This window comes from Xenopus laevis, chromosome 6L, assembly GCF_017654675.1.
Source record: "Xenopus laevis strain J_2021 chromosome 6L, Xenopus_laevis_v10.1, whole genome shotgun sequence".
In the NCBI taxonomy this organism is placed as follows: domain Eukaryota; kingdom Metazoa; phylum Chordata; class Amphibia; order Anura; family Pipidae; genus Xenopus; species Xenopus laevis.
Genome location: NC_054381.1, coordinates 70,210,662 through 70,233,711, shown reverse-complemented (window position 1 = coordinate 70,233,711; position 23,050 = coordinate 70,210,662). Strand labels below are relative to the sequence as shown.

The following is a 23,050-nucleotide window of genomic DNA, read 5'->3' as shown; positions in this document are numbered from 1 at the left end:
CCAAAAAACAAAGATCGCTCTTCACACACACTGACTGACTACTGGCTATGAGACGGAGAAATAGGATACTTCTAGTGCATGATATAAGCACCAGTTTCTAAAAAAATTTTGAAAATAAAACAAAATTTAAAATTACAAAATAAAGACAATAGTTACCCTTTTCTTCAAAAACAACACATTTCAGTACACTGTTGAAGTTATGTCTTGAAAAAGTGGTGTACTTTGTCTGTATACCAGAACATACCTTGAGGTTTTATGGAAGATGACTGTTTAAATGAAGATCCTACTTCACCAACATGTTGCGGTTTGTCAAATCTTGTAATTGGAAACACAGAGGTGCTGTAATTGGGGCCCTGTCCTAAAAGGAAAACAATTACTGCATAGTTAACATTTAAATATTTGAAAACACTATAAGAGCAAAACCTTATATTATTGAAAAAATATTTTAATAATTATCTATCTATTCTTGGTTGTAGTTCACTATTCGTCTTAGATGGCGCAAACGGTTTTTGTGCCCTAGTTTTTAAAAACAATAAGAGGGGTTGCCTTATAATGTGAGTGTAAGCGGGGTGATTAATTAGCCCTAGCTAGTACACAAACATACTATAATTGAGTCCATGTAGTCTTTGGAATTATGTATGTCTGTATAAAAATATATTTGTATTTACTTTTAGAAGTCCAGATAGTGCTTATGCACGTTTTCTATATAATCCCACTGAATGAGCTCTTGTGAAGAAAAAGACCAGGCGGGGGGGGGGGGGGGCATTGTTTACCTTTAAGAATAACCCGATTTCAGTAAGCACATAGTAAAAACTCAGAAAAATGCTGCATCCGCTTCTCTCTGCCTCGATATTCATTAGGCGAAGAGAAGCAAAGAAATACACTAGTGAGCCCAAAGCTTAAAGGCAGATGCACAGAAAAGATTTACCAATTAAGCCAGCTTAGATAAAAGCAGTGATAGCATTAAACTGATTCTGTCATGGGGAAAGTGTATTGGTTAATAGCAAAATTCTGCTCCAAAATCAAAAGAACAAACATTTTTTTATATGTCATTTTAAAATCTGACATGGGGTTAGACATTTTTATTTCCCAGGTGCCCTCATTCATGTGACTTGAGCACTGATTAACTTCAGTCACTCTTTACTGCTGCACTGCAAGTTGGAAGAGATATCACCCCCTCCCTTCCCCCAGCAGCCTATCAACAGAACAACTGAAATGTAACAAGATAACAGCTCCCTGACATCTGCATTGCTAAAAATGCTCCTATGTGGTAGATATAAGAACAGCACTCAATAGTACAGTTACATTGAGTAAGAGAAACAATAGCTTATCTGAAAGCAGTTCCATTGTGAAAGGCTGTCTCTTTCTGAAACCACAGGATTAGGCACAATGACCCGAGTCATATTACAGCTAAATAAATAAAAAAAAATCTTTCAGGAAAACAATTTTATATGGTATAGTGAATTATTTGTAATATAAATAGTGTAATTTAGAAATAAAAGCTATACCATAAAAATCATGATTGAATCCCTTTAAGGTGAAGACAAACATGTCTGTTGTAGTTGCCTAATTTCAGTCCTCAAAATGATGTTAATTTCAAATATAGATCAAATAAAATTCACATGCATTTATATTTTCCCAGCATCTGCATTTCAGTTGCGCTTTGCATTTTATATGTCTATATATATTTTATATGTCTATATATATTGTATGTTTTTTTTGTGTCCTCTTTTACTTTAGTTGCATTTCCTGGGGACTATTTTTAGTTTATATAGAAAACCTATACATTGTTTTTTTCAGGACAGCCTATATAACCCCTGAATCTAAAACTGGTAAACATGTTTCTCTACTCCAAACTACCAACTCATATGCTTTTAAAGTTTGCGTTATAAAGGAATTGGTTTTATGAAGAGTTTTTCAGCCAACCCATTTGTGCTCCATATGAACGGATCAGTTAGTTCCTTTTTCCTCCCCCTTTGGAAATAATTATTATTTGGTGGTTCATAGGTCTAAATATAGTACCTCTTGCTTAGATAACTGGGGGGGATAGCAATGTTGTTGAAAAAGTTACATTTCAGTGTATGAAAATCCTGATAGTAGATAGCAAATTCATTAGCTATAGCCTTGGATTCCAGAATGTAGTACGCAGGTTCCTTTGTGCAACAATGTGAGCCTACAAAGTATTAAGTCCACAGTATAAATTTTCAGCACTTAAACCTCACATATACAATAGCATGCTTATTGGAGTCACGCACTAGAGAGATAGAGATCAGTGTGCCCCGAGCAACTTTGAGGCCTGCCAGACTACATTAGATTGACTAGTGTCTGCATGAATTCTCACAAAGTGTTATTGTCTGACTTAAATTTTTCCAACACTGTAGTTGTCAGATACAAGTGGGTGTGGTCTGACAGGGCTCTCAGGGCATTCCAGTGGGCAAAGTCTGAAATTCCAAGAGTGAAATCTATTCAAGACAAAGAACCTTTACCCATCAAGTGACATGAGAATTGTATCATATATCTATTGTGCCATATACAGTATCTATCAAACCAAAGGTCTCAAGCTAATTTACTGAAGCTTTGAGCTGTACTAGATAGTCTATCCAGTTGGGGATTAGATATAGTCTCCAAGAAGATTAAGTCCGGAACCTCTTTGTTGAGGGGGCGACAAAGATATTATTAAATACCATTATTTGATTATACATTTTGCATTAGATTATACATTTTGCCATAATGATCTGTGTTAAGGTAAAGCAACCCACGAACGGTTGTCAAAGGAGTGGCTTGGAACCATTCCATGGTGAAGATGATTGAACAAACGGATATGCCCGGATGCAAGTCACAGGGGGAAGCATTCATTACCTTTGACCTCATCTAAGATATGAAAATCAGCATCTAGACAAATCAGAGACCTTTTGCAAACAATGCTTTGTCACTGGCAGCCACCCCCCTCCCCAAAAACAAAATCCTTTGCAGAAGGGGATCTTTTAAGTCAAGGTACCCAGATGCAGTGACAAACCAGAACTTCCTATTGTCATGGACCTACAATTAGGGAGTCATTCTTACTTTAAACAAGTGTATAGCAAACAATTAATTCAGGGTATTTTTAACAAGATAGAAATAGATTATAAAAATCTGAAAATTATATATTTTTTGAATAAGATAATTAATTACCTGCATTTAATTTTGAAGGAAATGTACTTTTCTGGTTCAGAGTAGGTCCTTTAGCAAGAACAGGCCATGTTCTCTGTTGTGCATTAAATGTTTTTTTATTACCTGAATGAAAATGAAAACAAGATGCACCAATAAAAATTAAAACCAAGAAGTTACTATAATGTATAAAAAAAAATACAAAAATGCTGGGCAAAGTAACCACCATTTTTTCTTTACATCATTTAAATGAAAATACTACTACAATAGCTGCAATTACGAACAATTGTTGTTTACACAAAAACAGCAGAAAAATAATCTAGAGCAGTGCTTCTTCTGTTGAGGCACAAATTACCCCAAACAACATTTCCAAATGAGTTTTGTAATCCATTTGAATTAAGTGCCTACATTTTTAACAAGATATAGGACTTTACCGAAAAAACAGTCATATATCATAAACATTTATTATATGCTTAAAAAAGTTGATTTAGAAAGCCCTCACCTTAGTATACTAACACAAAATGTTTAAAGTTTTATGGATGTTGTAGAGCAGCAGAGTAATGGCATGGGACCAGACCCCCTTTCAAAAAATCTTCGGAGGGGCTCGGCGCGCACAGCAACCTACCCACTACGTGCCTGTGTGTGTCAGCCCACTGCTAACAGTTTGCAACGGGTGCTCAAGTCTCCAAGAAGATCAAGTCCAGAACCTTTCTTGAAGAGAGGGGGGGGCATAGATATTATTAAATGCCATTATTTGATTATAAATTTTGTAATGGTTGCCATAATGATCTATTTTAAGGTACAGCAACCCAAGTATGGTTGTCAAAGGAGTGGTGTTGAACCATTTCATGGCGAAGTTGATTGAATAAACATGGATTGATGCAAGTCACAGATGGAAGCATTACCTCTAACCTCATCACAAAGGTCAACATCTAAGATATGCAAATCAACAGCTAGACAAGTCAGAGACTGTTTGCAAACAATCTATTATGCTTTGTCACTGCCAGCCACACAACTCCCCCCCCCAACAAAAAAAATCCAGCCCCTTTTAAAGGAAAACTATACCCCCAAAATGAATACTTAAGCAACAGATAGTTTATATCAAATTGAATGACATATTAAAGAATCTTACCAAACTGGAATATATATTTACATAAATATTGCCCTTTTACCTCTCTTGCCTTGAACCACCATTTCGTGACTCTATCTGTGCTGCCTCAGAGATCACCTGACCAGAAATACTACAACACTAACTGTAACAGGAAGAAGTGAGGAAGCAAAAGGCAGAACTCTGTCTGTTAATTGGCTCATGTGACCTTACATGTGGTTTGTATGTGAGTACAGTGAATCTTACGATCTCAGGGGGCGGCCCTTTTTTTTTAAAATGGCAATTTTCTATTTATGATTACCCAATGGCACATACTACTAAAAAAGTATATTATTATGATAATGGTTCATTTACATGAAGCAGGGTTTTACACATGAACTGTTTTACTCAGTATCTTTTAATAGAGACCTACATTGTTTGGGGGGTATAGTTTTCCTTTAAGGATCCCTTCAAGGTACCCAGACGCAAACACAAAATTGAACTTCCTATTGTCATGGACCTACAATCAGGGAGTCATTCTTACTTTAAGCAAACCATGGGTTTAGGGTATTTTCAACAAGATATAAATAGATTCTAAAACGCTGAAAACTATTTTTTTAAGGGAGAAGGAAAGGCTTCAACTGCGCATGCGTCTGCTCTGGGAAATTTGAAGAAAGAAGCAGCCCGGAAGAGGATCGCTCTGTGGTGCTCACTGGGAGCACCCGCCCGGGGTTTCAGATAAGTCAATACAATCTCTTGGCGGTGCCTAACATTTGGCACCCCCAAGTGCACAAAGCCTTTCCTTCTGCTTTAAATAAGACAATTACCTGGATTAAATTTTGAGGAAGCAGTTGAAGATAATGTACTTTTCTGGTTCAGAGTAGGTCCTTTAGCTGGAAACGGCCAAGTTTTCTGTTGTGCATTAAATGTTTTTTTATTACCTGAATGAAAACGAAAACAAGATGCTCCAGTAAAAATTAAAACCAAGAAGATACTATAATTGTTTCTTTTTAAAGGGGTTGTGCACCTGTAAATTAACTTTTAGTATGATGTAGACAGTGATATTCTGAGACAATTTGCAATTGTTCTTCATGTTTTATTATTGTGGTTTTTGAGCTGTTTTGCTTTTTATTCAGAAGCTCTCCAGTTTGCAGATTGAGAGATCTGGTTGCTAGGGTACAATTTAGCTTAGCAACATGCACTGATTTGAATGAGAGACTGGAATAGGACTAGGAAAGGGCCTGTATAGAAAGACGGGTAATTAAAATTAGCAGCAACAATAATTTTGTAGCCTTACTGTGCATTTGTTATTTAGATGGGGTCAGTGACCCCCATTTGAAAGTTGGGAAGTCAGCAGAAGGCAAATAATTAAAAAAAACTATAACTTAGAACTATAAACTTAGAATTAACTATTCTATAACATACTAAAAGTTAACTTAAAGGTGAAAGACCCATTGAGTGATTGTGAATACCTCTCCAGTTTTTCTTTTAATATCTCAACATACAAAAAGTATGGAGAATGTATGCTGTCATACAGTTAAGATGGTATTCATGTTTACTATACAGAGAACATAAAACAAAATAAAGATATTTAAAAAAAAAAAAGTGAACCACCCCTTTAAACTTTTTTTCCCCAAACAACATTTCCAAATGAGTTTTGTAATTCATTTGAATTCAGTGCCAGACTATTTTTGTAATATTTTGTGCTCTCTCTTTAGGAGCATTTCTGTTACATTTTTTCTAATTTCACATCAGTAACAAGATATAGGACTCTACCTAAAAAACACTTACAATATCATATATCAAACACATTTATTACATGCACAAAAAAGTTGATTTAGAAAGCCCTCACCTTAATATGCCAACACAAAATGTTTAGTTCTTTATAAAAAAAAAACAAAAAAATTTGAATATGAATTATGGATTATACATTTTGCCATAAAGATCTGTTTTAAGCAAAGGCAACCCAAGCATGGTTGTCAAAGAAGTGGCTTGAACCATTTCATGGTGAAGTTGATTGAATAAACATGATATGCATGGATGCAAGTCACAGGCAGAAGCATTACCTTTGACCTCATCACAAATGTCAACATGTAAGATATGCAAATTAACATATAGACAAGTCAGAAACCTTTTGAAAACAATCTACTGTATAATGTTTTGCCACTGGCAGCCACCCCCCACAAAAAAAATCCAGCCCCTTTGCCCAAGGGGATCTTTTAAGTCAAGGGACCCAAGAGCAATGACAAACCTGAACTTTCTGTTGTCATGGACCTACAATCAGGGAGTCGCTTACTTTAAAGGGCACCTGTTGGGTAAAAATGTTAGCTCCTGGTGCGAGTAGCCATGCTGTGTCACCACGCATGCAAATAATGAGCAATTCAGGCAGCTTTTCATTATGCGCATGCAAGTGAAAAATACCCCCCGCCAGCGCTAGGCTACCCGCACCGGGAGGGAGCCATTTTGTGTCACTTGCATGTGCATAACGCACATGTGATGCCATGCGCATAATGAGCAATTAGGGTCAGCTTTTCATTATGCACATTCGCGTGACCAGACATGGCTGCTCGCACCAGGAGCTCCCTCCTGGTGCGGGTAGCTTTTTTTTTTAAAAAAAAACTACTATTATCCCCAACCAGAATGCAGGCTCTATTAGCCCACATCTTTAGTTGGGGATAACATTTTTACCCAACAGGTGGCCTTTAAGCATATGTATAGCAAACCAGGAATTCAGGGTATTTTTAACAAGATAGAAATAAATTATAAATGCTGAAAACCATTTTTTTTTTTTTAAATAAGACAATTACCTGGATTTAATTGTGAGGGAGAAGCTAAAGAAAATGTATTTTTCTGGTTCAGAGAAGGTCCTTTAGCTTGAAAAGGCAGTGCTTTCTGTTGTGCATTAAATGGTTTTTTATTACCTGAATGAAAAGATTCAGCAGTTAAAATGTATAAAAAAAAAACAAAAACAAACAATAAATGTTACTTACCAGAAATAAAGACAAAATGCTTGGCAAATGCTTTCAAGTACCCGACATTTTTTCTTTCCATTATTTAACCGGAAATACTACTACAATAATTAAAATCAGCAGAAAAATAATCTAGGGCAGGACCGGACCCACTTCAAATAATCTTTGGAGGGGCTCGGCACGCACAGCAACCTACCCCACTCTGTAACTGTGTAGCCTGCCCGCTGTAGATAGTTTGCAACGGGTTCACAAATTTTCAGACCAAATTTTCCTATAGAGGAAGGTGACCACATGGCCCTGGCCCCCTGTAGTCCATGACTATAGGGTCTGCTTCCTCTATAGTTACACCACTGTCTAGTTTAGATTAGATTAAAAAACCTGCAGAAGTGCAATAATGACAATGCTAAAAAAAGTTTCCACTAAGTGCAGTAGAAAAATGTTCCTGGGGTCCAAACTACTAAACTGCAAAACGTTTAAAAAGCTGATGGTTTTTAAGTAGTTCTAAAAATCTCCACAAAGCTTACACTTGTAAAACAAAATAAATTTAAGATCAGAAGAGTTCTGAATAGTAAAATGCCCAATATGCTTGATTTTACATTATCCCCCATATATAATAAAAGGTACTAAATTTGTCCAAGAATAGTAACCCACAGCAACCAATAAGATGTATATTAATAAATATACTGCAATGTGTGAAAAAGGCCCTGCGTATTTGAAAGGGATGTTAACATTTTGCAAAAAATGTATCGAGTATATTCACAGACAATCATGAAAACATACATTTTATATAATCTTCATCTCACAAAAATAATCTCTCTACATGTAGGTTTTATAGTTCTTTAAAGGACTGCTAGCTCAAATATACATGACCCTGTAAATAAGCAGCTAAGACCCAAAAACAAAAAAACACAACTATAAAGCAAAGCCTCCATGTAGAAAGACAGATTGCGGAAGGGAATATGTAATATTATCTTGATTATTTCAGAAATGGTGGTATTTATATTGATAAATATTTTCTTAATTACCTCTATTTCTTTTACGGACTCGTTTCATTTTAAAATTTTGGTTTAGTTGTCTCATTCCATTCTTCTGCTGTGTTTGTTTGATTCTACGCTTTGCTTCTTCAACCCTACGTGTTAATGCTTCTGCTCCACGCCTTGCTTCTTCAGCTGTTCTTTTTTCACCTACAACTCTTTGCCTTTCTAAAGTCTGTTTTGCTTCCTCAGCTCTACACTTTTTTTCTTCCACTTTAAGCTGTACTTCTACTGCCTTTAGTTTCAATTCTTCAGACTTGCGTTTTTCCTCTTCAGCCAATGCCTTCAAAAATATAAAACAAAGCACACTACTACAAAAGATGTTGAAACACAGACACACGTATGTATGTATGTATGTATTTTACAGTGTGTGTATGTACAAAACTATATTTCTGTTTAGGCTAAAGATCACGAATAAGCATAGTACAGCTGGAATGGGTGTACAAAATAGTAACAGTTATTTAAGTTAAAATGTGAGTTTAAACCTTTTAGTCTAAATGAAACCTGCCTGATAGTATATCCTGAGGAAGGCAATTTGCTACACATGGGAAAATCCTTCCTGACCTAAGATGACAATTGGATCAGTCCCAGTATCAACTTTATGCTAAAAACTAATTTCAGTAACCCTGTATTTTCTCACTTGCTGAAAAGCCATCGAACCTATCTTGAAGCTACATCATATGTATCCAACAGTACAGCCACTTCAGCAAGAGAATTCCCGTATTTTGCACTGGCTTTATAAAGGCTCATGGGATACAGAGTGCCACCATTTTTTTTTGTTTATTCCAGTATTACTTCCCCTCAGAAAATGATATGGTCATTCAGTGGCTCTAGATGAGTGCCCTTCAACCCTGCTGCACTATTTTGTGGTTTTTGACCAGGCATTAAAAAGGAGTAGACTCTGTAGTGTGAACCGACTGGTTCAGGTGAGAGGAGGACTTTCTGGAAATACTAATTGCTATATGAAGTTTTTGTTCTCCTTTATAATTAGATGTTGCACTTGATAATGATTACTGACAATTATGTACTTATGAGGTGTTGTTCATTCTAGTAAATATATAAAGAGCAGGGTTTCTTTTCTTTAAAGTCAAACCCAAAAGGAAAAACAGACCCGGTAAATTAATTTGTTTTTTTAATTTGTTAAAAAAACAAATTAATTGTTTATAGAAAGTCCCATGTGCGGGCTGGGCTACTTCATGTCTAAAGGGCCTATTAATCATATGTAAAAACCATGCCAGAATAACAGTGTAGAAGCGGTGTAACAATTGGCAAATTTATCAAGATGTGTGTTTTATTTTATGCTGCAGATTTGATGCAGTTATTTTACACTACTTCAAACAGCATGCAATTCATCCATTTTCCAAAATGGGAAAAATTCAAGTGGCGAGTAAGTTCTGGCAGGGGGAAAATATAGCGTAAAAAACTGAGGGGCAGATTTATCAAGGGTCGAATTTCGAAGTAATGGGAGTTTTTTTTGAACATTTTTTTTCTGAGTTTATTTTTTTTTCCGGGTGAATAGGCCGTTTTTCGTATTTAAAAAAAAATAAATAAATTGATTTTTCTTCTAATTGACTCCAGTCCAATCTAGGAGGTCCCCCATAGGCTAAAACAGCAATTCAGCAGGTTTTAGACTGCGAATGGTCAAAGTCAAATTTTTAAAGATACAGTACATTATAAATGTATAATTATTTTCCAAATTCGAATCAAATTTGGACTGTTCCCTAGTCAAAGTACACAAAAGTAGCTTGAAATTTGATTTTTTTTTTATTTGAATTTTCACTTCGACCCTTGATAAATCTGCCCCTGAATGTATGAACACAATATTTTCCCACAGAATTTTCAAATGGCTGCTTCTGTTACACTGGAATTATAACACAGAGGTACATTATCACTGAAAATCAATAAATGGCTTGATAAATATTCCTTTTTTTACACAGCGATGCCTGGTGATGTGGGGTGTATTTTGTCACCCAGAGGTGCCCAAACTTTTGAAAACAACTGTATAGATATGTACGCCAAAAAATTTCCTAGCAAGTGTTTCCAATAACTAAAACATGTTAAAGGGCACCTACCATAGTATTGTTTCCCACAACCAGAGTGTGAGCTGCACACCTTGGGTGGGGTTGCAAAAATTCTACTATTTGCCCTTGGCGAGTGCTTAACACACACATTTATACATTCTGCAAATAGAATACCTTTTGTCTTGCTTCTTCAAGTTGTTTCTTGTGGTATACTAGGACTTCAGAGAATTTCTCAGTCACTTTTAGGATAAATGTGACATCTTCCTTTTTATTTATTTTGTAAGCATCCTGAGAAGGGGGAACATTAAATATTTTAAGAATCTTGGCATAAAATAAAAAAGGCAAACATTAAACTTGCTATTAATCAGAAATTAATCAGAAATTAAATGGGGTGATTAGACAAAGAATACATTTTTTCATAATGAAAGAAAATATGATTCTAAGAAACTTTCCAATACGTATTAAACATTTTCAGTGCTGTATGTAAAATGCATGTTATTAATAGTTACTTGAGTTTTTACTTTCTCTTCTCTGTTAGTCTGACTACAGAAAAAAATCCAGCCCCCACAATGCCTTATTTGCCTTCTTCCTGGGTCACTTTTAAAAAAATGGTCATGGCGGGGGTCACACTTTCCTTTAACTGGCAAGCATGTAGGTACTACGTAGTACCTATGTGCTGAGCAGCAAAGGACTCCCTTGCTGCACTGACGGCTTTTGCCGCTGTGCAGGCAAGTCTGCTGTGTCCCTAACCCCCTAGGCAATAAACCAAGGGGGCTGCCACCTCGGTCCTGCGACGTGATTGTCAAAGGACCTGACTTCAGTACTTACATCATGCAGCAACATCATAGGAACGTCGCAGGACCCGATCCAGCGCCGCCCATTTACTTCCTGTGAGGGTCCTGGCCCTCCAATGCTGCCAAGGACTCCCCCCACCCACAGAAACTGTAAGTGGCATTTCTTTAATGATTTATACACACACTACACATGTAACTAAAGGTAGGGGTTTTTTTTCGTCTTTTGTACACACACTTTTGCACATATTTACACACTTACCTACACATATACACACAGTAACACACTTTTTAGAGCTGTACACACATGCATAAACAAGCACACACATATACTTTTTACGTTTTTCTTTTTGTTCTTCATTTTGTTCTTGATTTCACAGCGTGACTATTGGCTCAAGCATTCTGACCACTAACCATGCTGTCAGATCAGTTATTTTGTTATTTCCTTGATTTACCCAATTGTTTTTGATTTTTATGATTTTATTGCGATTTTATGCTTGCATTATTGTTGATTTTTAGCATTGTTTGCACTTTGATCATTTGGAGAACAAACTAATTTTTAGCAATTTTAGATTTGTCAGAATGTGTACTTTAAAAAATATATGGTTGGGGGGAGTCTTTCTGCTGTTAGAGGGTCTTGGGCACATAGGCTTTGTTCACAGAAGGTGAATTGGCAGCAAAGAAAATTCAATGCACTATTTTTATTTGGGGTCAGCACATTTCCACCTGCTTTTGGTATTTCTATTCATATAGGGCATCAAACTGTTCAGTAGACCCTTGGCATCAATATTTAGGGTGTTTTACAATTGTATGTAAGTAATTGGGTTGCCTTAAGCATAGCTTTGCAGTATGGTACCTAATTACCCATTTTTGATTCAACAGAATGTGTACTTTACAAAAATATATGGTGTTGGGGGTTTTTGTGCCGTTAGTCGGTCTTGTGGCACAGTCAGGGGCTTTTGTTCACAGAAGGTGAATCACAGTGTAGAATATTCATATGCACTATTTTTACTTGGGGTGTCACGTCAGCTACTTCAGTTCATCTATGCATATTGGGCATCAAACTGTTCAGTACACATTTGGCGTCAATATTTAGGGTGTTGTACAATTGTATGAAATTGGGTGAGATAAATGCGGCCAATTGCAATGTGAATATTCGAAGACTATTTACAAATTTGCATGCAATTCATAGTAACCAGGGCTCACGAGTAGTAGTGTCACTAGATGCGGCCAAAGCGTTTGACTCTATAGAATGGACATACCTTTGAGAAATCTTGAGGAGATTTGGATTGGGGGATCAATTCATTAAACAGCCAATAGCGAAAGTTAATTGCAATGGCTACCTATCGGCTAAGCTCAACTTACATAGGGGCACCCGACAGGGATGCCCATTATCACCATTCCTTTTTGCCCTAGCAGTGGAGCCACTGGCAATTCTGATCTGTCAAGCAAATACTATCACAGGACTCCACCTGGGGCAAGTGGAAGAACGCATCTCTTTATATGCAGATGACATACTGCTATATTTGGATAACCCGGGCAATTCCCTTCAGGCGGTCCTGGACATAGTAGACCACTTTGGACGATTTTTAGGACTGGGGCAAGTCAAGCATACTTGCTATCGACACCAACATTAATCCTGACTTATTTCCTCCTACCCCTCTGATCTCGGTGGACTCGTTCAAATACCTTGGCATTGTGATACATAGGAATCTAGACGACTCCATACCCTCTAATCTTGAGCCACTCCTTTCCAATATGAAAGATAAATTGAAAGTCTGGGCTAATCTACCCATTTCTATCTGGGGCAGGATCAATCTTTTTAGCAGAGTACAAAATATGGCCACAATGGGGTCTACGTACACTAGGGGACTTGGTTATAGATGGGGTGATACGCCCCAGGGCTGAAATTAAACATGTTCAAACCCAAGAGCTCCTTCCCTGGTTCTCCTATTTTCAGCTTAGACAGGCCACCAATACCCAATTTCATGGGAACACTATGAATCTCACAACCTCTAAGATAGAATCAGCCCTTAAAGCCCCCACCACCAAAAAAACTTGTCACCAGGCTGTACTCGCTTCTCCTAACTACTATTAAACCTCCATTTAATGCATTAGATGCAGCCTGGAGCAGAGACACCCCAGAGCTAGAGGACGAAGATTGGGAGGAGGCAATTGATAAGGCATATGACTACCTCGTCTCAACCAGAGATAGACTGATCCAGTTCAAGATCCTACATAGACTCCACTTAACCCCAAATAGGCTGTTCCGTATGAGCAGACTGAACTCACCACAGTGTCCTAAGTGTAGGGCCTCAGAGGCATCTTATCTACATCTCATTTGGTCATGCCCTCGAATCCAAGCCTTCTGGTCCCAGGTTCTTAATTATATTCAGGATAAAACTGCACTACCTAAACTAATAACCCCCCAGGTATGCATTCTTGGTGTAATAGATGAGGTTACCCCTAGGGCTGCCATGAGAATACTTTTCCGTACACTGCTATTCTATGCCAGGAAATGTATCCTCCTGAACTGGATGTCCCCCCAATCCCCCACAGTTAATTGCTGGTTGAACTTACTTAAAGCAACACTCCCCTTTATAAAACTCACCTATACGGCAAGAGGGTGTCTTCAGAAATATGACCTGGTGTGGCGAGGTTGGCTGGAAGCTACAGAGGAGCCTTAATATCAAGAAGGATAAGCTAACAGTGGCATAACTACCTATATCACATAATCAAAGGATTTAGGAGTAATAACAACAGTATAATAACTGAATTAGAGTATATGCTAATGTACAGGACTCAATTGTGTTAAATACTTACGCTGTACTATGACAACTATGAGACAATGGAACCACAAATGATATAATGTTTGTTTGTTTATTGTTATAAAATGCAAAATAAAAAACCTTTAAAAAAAAAACAGCAGCCAAATTTAGGAAAGGTTTGCGGGTTGGTGCTTTGGAGTAGAAAGACATGCATACCCAATTTGGATTTGAGGGAATGTGTACTTTCCGAAAATATATGGCTTTCTGGGGTGAACACACTTTTTTCTACCTTTGCACCCTCCCCCAATATGTTGATTTTGAAGTATCTGGAATTAAAGGTTATAACGGATAGCTCAAATGGGGTGTCTACATTTTGGGGTCCCTATATGCCACATGCTTAGGTAAACCTATACATATTGGGCATCAAACTGTTCAGAGGACGCCAGGCTTTCATATTTGGGGTGATTTTTCTTGATACCTAATAATATGTGGGAAAAACGATGCTGCTGGGTGGTGGTGGTGATTTTTGTATATGTCACCAAAATGTAGAAAGACATGCATACCCAATTTGGATTCGTGGGAATGTGTACTTTCCGAAAATATATGGTTTTCTGGGGTGAACACACTTTTTTCTACCTTTCCCCCCCCAAATCTATGTAAATGTGTTGATTTGCAGTACCTGAAAAGACAGACCATATGGGGGGGGGGTGTCTTCATTTTGGGGCCCGTATATGCCACATGCTTAGCTAAACCTTTAAATATTGGGCATAAAACTGTTCAGAGGATCCCAGGCTTTCATATTTGGGGTGGTTTATCTTGATACCTAATAATATTGGGCAATACGATGCTACAGGTTGGAAGTTTTGAGGTGATTTTTGGAAAACAAAATTGCCAAGTTTAGGAAAGGTTTGCAGCTTGGTGCTTTGAAGTAGAAGGCGATGCATAGCCAATTTGAATTCGGGAGAATGTGTACTTTTAGAAAATATATAATTTTCTGGGGTGAACATGTTTTTTTTCTACCCTTGTCCCCCCAAAATCTATGTAAATGTGTTGATTTTGCAGTATCTGGAATTACAGAACTGATAGTTCAATTGGGTAGGCTAAATTTCGGGGCCCCTATATGCCACATGCTTAGGTAAACATATACATATTGGGCATCAAACTGTTCTGTGGACTCCTGGCATATTTAGGGTGTTTTACATTGGTAGTTAATGATGTGTGGGAAATAAAAAAAAATTATAAAAAAATTATACATTTAGGAAAGCATAGCAACTTGGTAGTTTGCCGTACAGATATATTTACCCATTTTTGATTTGCCAGAATCTGCTTTTTCTAATAATACATAGTTTTCTAGGGTAAACCTACTTTCAGTGGAATGTTTGGGCTTGAAATTAGAAGTATGCCATTTTGTGGAGAGGTGCTTTGGAAATTTGACAGTGTACCGCCTGGAGATTTTGATCTATACAAGTATAAGTGAGAAATTTCCATAAAACTATATATTTGGTATTGGCGCATTCAGGAGACATAGAACTTTCCAAATCAGCTGTGTTCTCATACATAAAATAAATTATATTTCTGATATATGTGATTGTAAAACATAATTTTTTTCATTTTATTAGACACTTAGAAGCCTATATCTTTTTACAGAAGTGGAAGTACACCAAAATTCTAGCTTAGTTTTAAAGCTCAGGTTGTCCTGAAGAAAAAAAACAATATATTGTTTTCCTTTGTAAACTAAAAGACCCCCCCCCCCAGGAAAGGTCCTTAAAGTGAAAGAGTACAAAATGTCTAAAAACTGCTTGGCAGTAGATGTTGGCATTTAGGACAAAACAGCTGGCAGGGGGGAAAGGGTTAATGACTAGGTTTAAGTGCAGCATTAGTGTGTATGATATGAGACAGCTTTTGCTATATCACTTGCATAGTCAGATACACAATCTGTTACAATAAATCAGGAGTGAATAGCTATAGGAGGTGCAAACTAATTAGGATTTACCCAGAACAAGATTTACATCTGGAGTATATACAGTAAATTTCACTGAAGACAACAGCGGACAAAAACTGCACACACACATTTTACACAATTTTGGTGAACAATGAGAGAAAATCCAGGAAACCTGAAATACACTGAAATTGACAAGACCACAAAAAAAGTCTATGCAGTAACCCAAGGCTAAGTGTAGACGGGCAGATTTAGTCGACTGACGACTAATCGCCTCTTCTGCGGAGCGACAATCTTCCCGAACTGCCTGCTCGAATGAGAAAACGCCAGCGCAATGCACTCGCGGAGCTTCGATTTCCAAAATCGCCCGAAGTTGCCTCACGAGGAAACTTCGAAAATCGAAGCGCCACGAGTGCATTGCGCTGGCATTTTCTCATTCAAGCAGGCGGAAGGCAGGAAGAAGGCAGTTTGGAGAGATTGTTGCCCCCGCCAGGCCACTAAATCCCCCCCCCCCCGAATCTGCCCCTACCCTAAAATTGAAATATAACTGTAGTGGAAAGTTGCTATCAATATATATATATTTTTTGTTTAAAATGTTTTACAATATTAGATAGGGATCCACTGAATCCAGGATTTGGCCTTTTACAGCAGGATTCAGTTTGGCCAAAGCAAAGTACCAGGCCAAACCAAATCTGAATCCAATAAAATTATGTAACTTTTCATCACACGAACAAGGAAGTCAAACATTTTATACCTGTACGCTGCAAAAAATTTTTAAACTGTGTGCCCTTTCCTCCTCGTTTCCCCGATTTAGAAATGCAAATTAGGTCTAGGATTCGGTTCGGTATTTGGCAGAATCTTTCACAAGGATTCGGTCAAATGCTAAAATAGTGGATTCGGTGCATTCCTATTTTTAGATAGAAATTCCTTTTAACTAAAGACTGGCCTCCTTAATAAAAGCATTATGTCGGGTAAATTTAAAGAGAACTTAAAATGCATTTATTTAAACCTCTACAATTACTCACATATTATAAAATACTATAAAAAGTGTTTGTTTAGTGACAAAATGAACAGGACAATGTAAAAACTATTAAAGCCTACATTCATATGGGGCATTTACATTTTTGCAACCTAAATAATATAAAAAGCAGGAAGAGTTACCAAGAAATCAAACAGCTCCTGGTTGCAAAGGAATTCGTCCGGATCACGTTCGCTCAGATCCTTTAAAAAGCAACAAGAAACAGACTTTGAGCATATAGCCTTCTGCACCAACAGAACAATCACTGCAGTCTTACCATGCTGCATACTTCCATGTCACTGCCATTTTCTTTATTATTCTTTTCATTATCCTGCAAGAGTAAAACATAAATTTAGAATCAAAGTGCAATTCACACTTAAATGTGAATAAAAACATACAACAATAAATAAAAACATTTCTGAGCTCAATTTATACAACAAAAAACAAACATACTTCTATAAAAAAATTCTGGACTGGGACACACAAAAATAGCATTACACCTAAGATCATCTGGGCAGGGTCCTTTTTAGCTCTTGTATTTGGGTATTAGTTGTTTATTTATGTAACCTGTTCAATGTATACATCCCATTTACTGTACAGTGCCTGAGGAATATGTTGGAGATATATACACGAGATTATGCACATGTGCGTAAGCAGTAGATGAGGATTGACTGAAGTGCCAATTTTTGCACATAAGCAATTCCTACAGGAAACGGGATGACAGAGGCTGCACATATAAAGCATCCTTATAAAGACAGGGACATGGTTAATCCTATGACACAGAACATGATAGAAAGGGCAAAGTAACACAGAAAGTGGAAGGGGCAGCAGCGTTTGTTCTATAACAGGAAAACAGGGGCTGAGGAGACTGAATAGGAAATAAAAGTGAATGGTGCATTTGAAAGGGGATTCATACTGCATACAACACAGAGAGAGTTTGAGAAGTGAAGTATCTTAAAAAGCTCTTACCCGTGAGAAAGTTATGGAGTATGATATCAGGGGCAGTGAGGAGTTTGGAGAGCATAGAACCCCTTACAGAATAAATGTAGTGCCATTTTCATGTATAAAACACTAGAAATGCAGAAAGATATGTGGCAGTGTCATACATACCAGAACACCTGGCAGGACACAGTGCCAATTCCATATATAATGCCCCAGAACACATTGCAGTATAAATACAATGCCACTTTAATGTGAAATAAATCCAAAACACAAGGAAGGATAAATATAGTGCAAACTTCATATATAAAATTCCTCCATCCTGTTTGCTGTAGAAAATTCATTGCTATTCATTTGTGGAGTATTCATTAAAATCCAACCAGGACACATGGCACTAAGGATGCACAAAATCCACAAAATTTTGCATTTTGCAGAATATAGAATCCTCCAAATAGCAAACACTGAATCGGAAGCCTAATTTGCATGTTTATATCTGAAAAAAAATCCCAAAATTACATTGTATGTAAACAAATAATTGCCACATTTAGAACTCTAAAGTTATGCGACTTTTGCCAACCAAATCCAAAACACAGTTAGATTCAGCTGAATCTAAAAATCATAGGAACATGTCCATATCTAGGAGGTGCTGTGCGCCAAATAGTTTCCACTAAAAGCCCCCCTCAAAGCCACCCCCAGCTCTCAAACCTTTGTGGAGCCGACAAAGTCGACTGTTTAGACTGTCCATATCTAGCACCTCCAAGATATGGACAGGTGCCTATGATTTTTTATAGGAATGTGTCGGTATCACTTTAACTACATCTTGCATATAGAAAATCTATAAAAAATGGATACTGATCTAACAGATCACATCATTTACCATCTAAAACACATTGCTTTGTGTTACTTTAACTTTTATTAATATATTTATTCATATGTTCAGGTTAATGGCATTATAATCATTTTGGTTTTATGAGAAACAGATCATGTAAAATAAATGTTATTGCTTTTTTATGATGAATTAAATGTAGGAACTTTAAACTAATCATAAAAAGCTATTTAAGCATGTTGCCTTTTGTACATGGACAAAAGGTGTCTAAAGGATTGTGCATCACAGACAGTTGTCAATAGTACTTTGCCTGCTTGGAGTAGGGTACCAAGGCTTTTGCCCGATCAAAGTATGTGGTGCAGTTTTGTTATCCAGTTCTCAAAAAAGATATTAATGAAACAGAGAAAGCCCAAAGAAGTGCAACTAAGTTCAAAAAGGTTACAGTTATGAGGAAGAATCAGCCAAATTGCCATTATTTACACTATGGAAGAGAAGAAATATATTAACCATGTATAAATGTACATGGGGACTATACAATAAACTTTGATGCCATATTCAACAGAGATCTTTTCAGTCAACACAAAAGCATCCATTCAGATTACAAAAAAAGAAGGACCAACATTGCTGTTATTTAGGAGTATGCAATAGATACCACTTACTTGTTGCTCCTGATCATCCTGATCCTGGTATTCACTCTCAACACTATAATGAAGTAAAGCACACTGAATTTTAGCCAACTTTACACTTGGTATTAAGATATAATATTTGAGTATATCTATGTCAAATATAATCACATGCTAACATACTATACACCCAGGATCAAAGCACAGCAAGCAAAACAAAACCTACTACAGTGCTTTTCGTAGTGGTCTAATTTAATGCTTATATTGTGGTTATTGAATACTCATATGTCCTTGTATATGACCTCTCTCTGTTCTTTTTCCTTTTTCTCTCTTAATTACTACTTCTTAGGTGTAACTTTGAGGGGAGGGCCAGCTACTAGACCGAGGTTGGGAATTGATCGGCTCCCGCAACACACACACACACACTACACCCATGGCGGAATTAAAGATATTAGCTGGAGCGTCAGAGGGCTAGGAGATAAGCTGAAACGCACCCTAGTATTTGAGTTCATCAAAAGGCACAAGCTGGATATCCTACTTTTACAGGAAAACCATTTAGTGGGACAGAAGCTAATGGCATTAAAAAGGGCTTGGGTACACAGAACCTTCCAATCCACATACTCAACATACTCCAGGGGAGTTGCAATTTTAGTGCATAAGATAAGAATAAGCTTCCAGGTGGTTCAGGTCAAACAGGACCCCAACGGTCGCTTTGTCATAGAGCAAGCGCATGTTAATGGCCTTTTGCTCACATTAGCTTCTATATATATTCATCCAGCCGCAGACAACCAAATATTGACACACGTCACCACATTATTAGCTGATTTTACCCCTTCCCCAACATTACTACTCGGGGTCTTACACCCACCATGAGACACACTCACGGGAGTGCACTACAGTAAGCTCCCTTTGGAAAACTGGCCCGCACCAACAACCTCACAGAGATCTGGAGGTGGAAACACCCTCTAAAGGAAGAGTTTTACTATTACTCGACCTCCCATAAAACTCATTCCCGCATAGACACGGCCTTTGCTTTTCCCGAGTCCCTCCCACTCATTCAGGTAGTGGAATACTTGCCGAGAGGCATATCCGATCATTCCCCGTTAGCAGTAACGCTTAAACTACACCCGGATCCTCCTGATAGGATATGGAGGCTTCCCCCTCACTGGGTGGGAAATACAACAGTAGAGACTATTGTTTACCCAGCCCTGGCCCAATACTGGCAAATAAACCCTGGCACAGCTGACCCCTATACAGTATGGGATGTCTTTAAGGCCACTGCGAGGGGCATATATATCTCGGGGATCAGCCAAGCCAAGAGATCGCTAGCCCAAAAAATAAACACACTAGAAGCGGAAACCTCAGAGAAAGAACAAATATACATAGCCGATGCTACTGAAGAGAATAGAAATGACTGGCTGCAGACAGAAAGACTCCTCTCACTAGCCTCGATAGAACAAACACAAGCCCATATGCAAAGACAGACACACAGAATTTTTGAAATGGAAGACAAGGCTGGTAAACTTTTGGCGATGCTGGCCAGGGAGGATAGAACTACAACCACAATTTCCCTAATCAAAAATACAGTAGGAAATATAATCACACAACCCATCAGATATTAGACACATTCAAACAATTCTATCAAGACTTATATGCATTTAAACTACACAAACAGATGATGACATTTTAGCATACTTGGGAGACGCTCCATTGCCATACCTATCCAAAAACAGCCAAGATATACTGGAGGCCCCTATTATACTGGAGGAAGTAGAGGCAGCTGTGAAAGCTTCCCCATCAGGCAAGGCACCCGGCCCTGATGGCCTCCCAGCCGAATTTTATAAACACCACTTACTACTGCTGGGGCCCCCTTTGACAGCTCTATTAAACGAAATTGCAAACAGGGGTACCACACCTAAATCAATGTCACAGGCCTTTATTTCAGTAATACCCAAAAAGGGAAAGGATGTGTTATAATGCTCCGCATACCACCCGATATTGCTTATAAATTTTGATGCTAAAATATTGGCCAAGGTTCTGGCAAACAGGCTTAAGCCATACATGAAAGAATTAATACATTCAGACCAAACTGGGTTCATACCCACAAGAGCAACTGATGTAAATATCAGAAGGCTTTTCACACACACCTACAACTACAACACAATATCACTGGAACTCAGGCAAAAGCGGCTTTAGATGCGGAGAAGGCCTTTGACTCGGTCGAGTGGCCCTTCCTGTGGCAGACTTTAAAAAGAAAGGTTTTGGTCCCCGGTACCTCTGCTGGCTACAGGCGCTATATCACTCCCCTACTGCACAAATCAGAGCTAACAACATGCTCTCCCCTGTATTTGAGTTACACCGAGGCACCAGACAAGGCTGCCCGCTATCCCTTTTTTATTCTGCCTAGCTATTGAACCCTTGGCCGAAATAATAAGAACCACACCAGGCATAGGTGGAAATTTACTAGGGGTAATCTCTCAGAAAAATTGTCACTATATGCCGACGACCTATTAATGTTCCCAGACAACCCCAATCAAACTTTAACCAGCCTGTTAAATGTCATTAACAATAATTGCCTTAAAGTGAACTGGAGCAAATCTATTCTGTTTCTGCTAGACGAGGAGGCCAAAAAGCACTTGCCCCCTGATTCGCCACTTAAGTGGGTAGATATGTTCACATATCTCGGAATCCAGGTCTCACAGAAGATCGCTCAATACAGGAAGCTCAATATTCACCCAATTCTGATAGATATGAAAATATAAATTCTCACAGTGGGCCTCACTTCCTCTTTCACTATATGGTAGACTTAACCTGATTAAAATTAAATTCCTTCCTAAGTTTTTATATGCTTTTAGAAATACACCCGTAGCTTTGCCAAAAAGTTTTTTCCCTCAGGTTAATTCAGCGATTATTACATTTATATGGGCTAACAAGATCCCGAGGATAAGCCATACCACTCTGCAATGATCAACACTGGCGGGTTTCCTAGCTTTGCCTAATATATTCTATTATTATTTGGCGGCTATACTATTTACCGCTCATGGTTCGAGTCGGATTTCTCGAACTCTGCAGTGATCTTGGAAGCAGCCTTTCTGGGATCCAGGGAGGCCTTGAGATTACTGGTGTATAGGGGAAGGGAGGCACACCCATTAGTAACTAGATCTATGGACACAACCATTAGAGTCTGGAAGGCAGCACAGAGGATCCTTACCCCCAGGGGTCAAAAAAAATCTATTCCCCTCAGGCACCATTGTGGCGCAACAGAAACTTTCCTCATATGTCGGACATACCGGACTACCATATCTGGGCTAAAGCTGGTCTTAAATTTGTGAAAGACCTGTTTCTTGAAGGCCAACTGCCAACGCATGAACAAATACAATTAACATATCAAGTGAGTCAATCGGCTCATCTTCTGAGCTTACAACTCAGGCATGCAACTCAAACGCAGTTCCCTACCCCACAGATCCAAATCTTGGCCATTCCCTAGAAAACAACTTGCAGCTACAGGAGGTAGCCAAACCACTCTCCACCATTTACCATACCATTCAAGCCTGGGAGGCAAAACAGGGGCTCCACTGCTACAATAAATGGTTACATGATATTGGAGACCTGAACCAAGAGAAGTGGTCAGAAGTTCTAAGACATTTAACACAACCTACAATTGTGAGCAGAGACAAGCTGATACAGGTGAAATTCCTGCACCATTCTTACCTAACCCCTGAACACCTACACCGCATCACTCCAATGAGAAACCCCAATTGCACACCCGGTTGCAGTCACCAGGGCTCCTGGATACATATGGTCTGGTCCTGCCCCAAGCTAGCGGCCTACTGGATACAAATCTTTGCATTCAGATCCGAGGTCATGGTCCTTACAATACCACCGGAC

The 23,050-nt window shown here is 38.2% G+C and overlaps 1 protein-coding gene across 1 annotated transcript in view; it reads right to left on the bottom strand.

The window, feature by feature from the left end:
* The window catches only part of LOC108719027 (stress response protein NST1), a 47,674-nt gene that overhangs the window by 4,775 nt on the left and 19,849 nt on the right, over window positions 1–23,050 (bottom strand). Inside the window, exons 12-20 of the mRNA XM_018267614.2 lie at window positions 19,199–19,241; window positions 17,052–17,105; window positions 16,918–16,977; window positions 10,433–10,546; window positions 8,229–8,520; window positions 7,042–7,155; window positions 5,062–5,175; window positions 3,172–3,273; window positions 245–358 (exon numbers count right to left, since the gene is read on the bottom strand). Of these exons, the coding sequence (XP_018123103.1) occupies window positions 245–358; window positions 3,172–3,273; window positions 5,062–5,175; window positions 7,042–7,155; window positions 8,229–8,520; window positions 10,433–10,546; window positions 16,918–16,977; window positions 17,052–17,105; window positions 19,199–19,241 (1,007 nt within the window). The remainder of the gene's footprint in view (window positions 1–244; window positions 359–3,171; window positions 3,274–5,061; window positions 5,176–7,041; window positions 7,156–8,228; window positions 8,521–10,432; window positions 10,547–16,917; window positions 16,978–17,051; window positions 17,106–19,198; window positions 19,242–23,050) is intronic.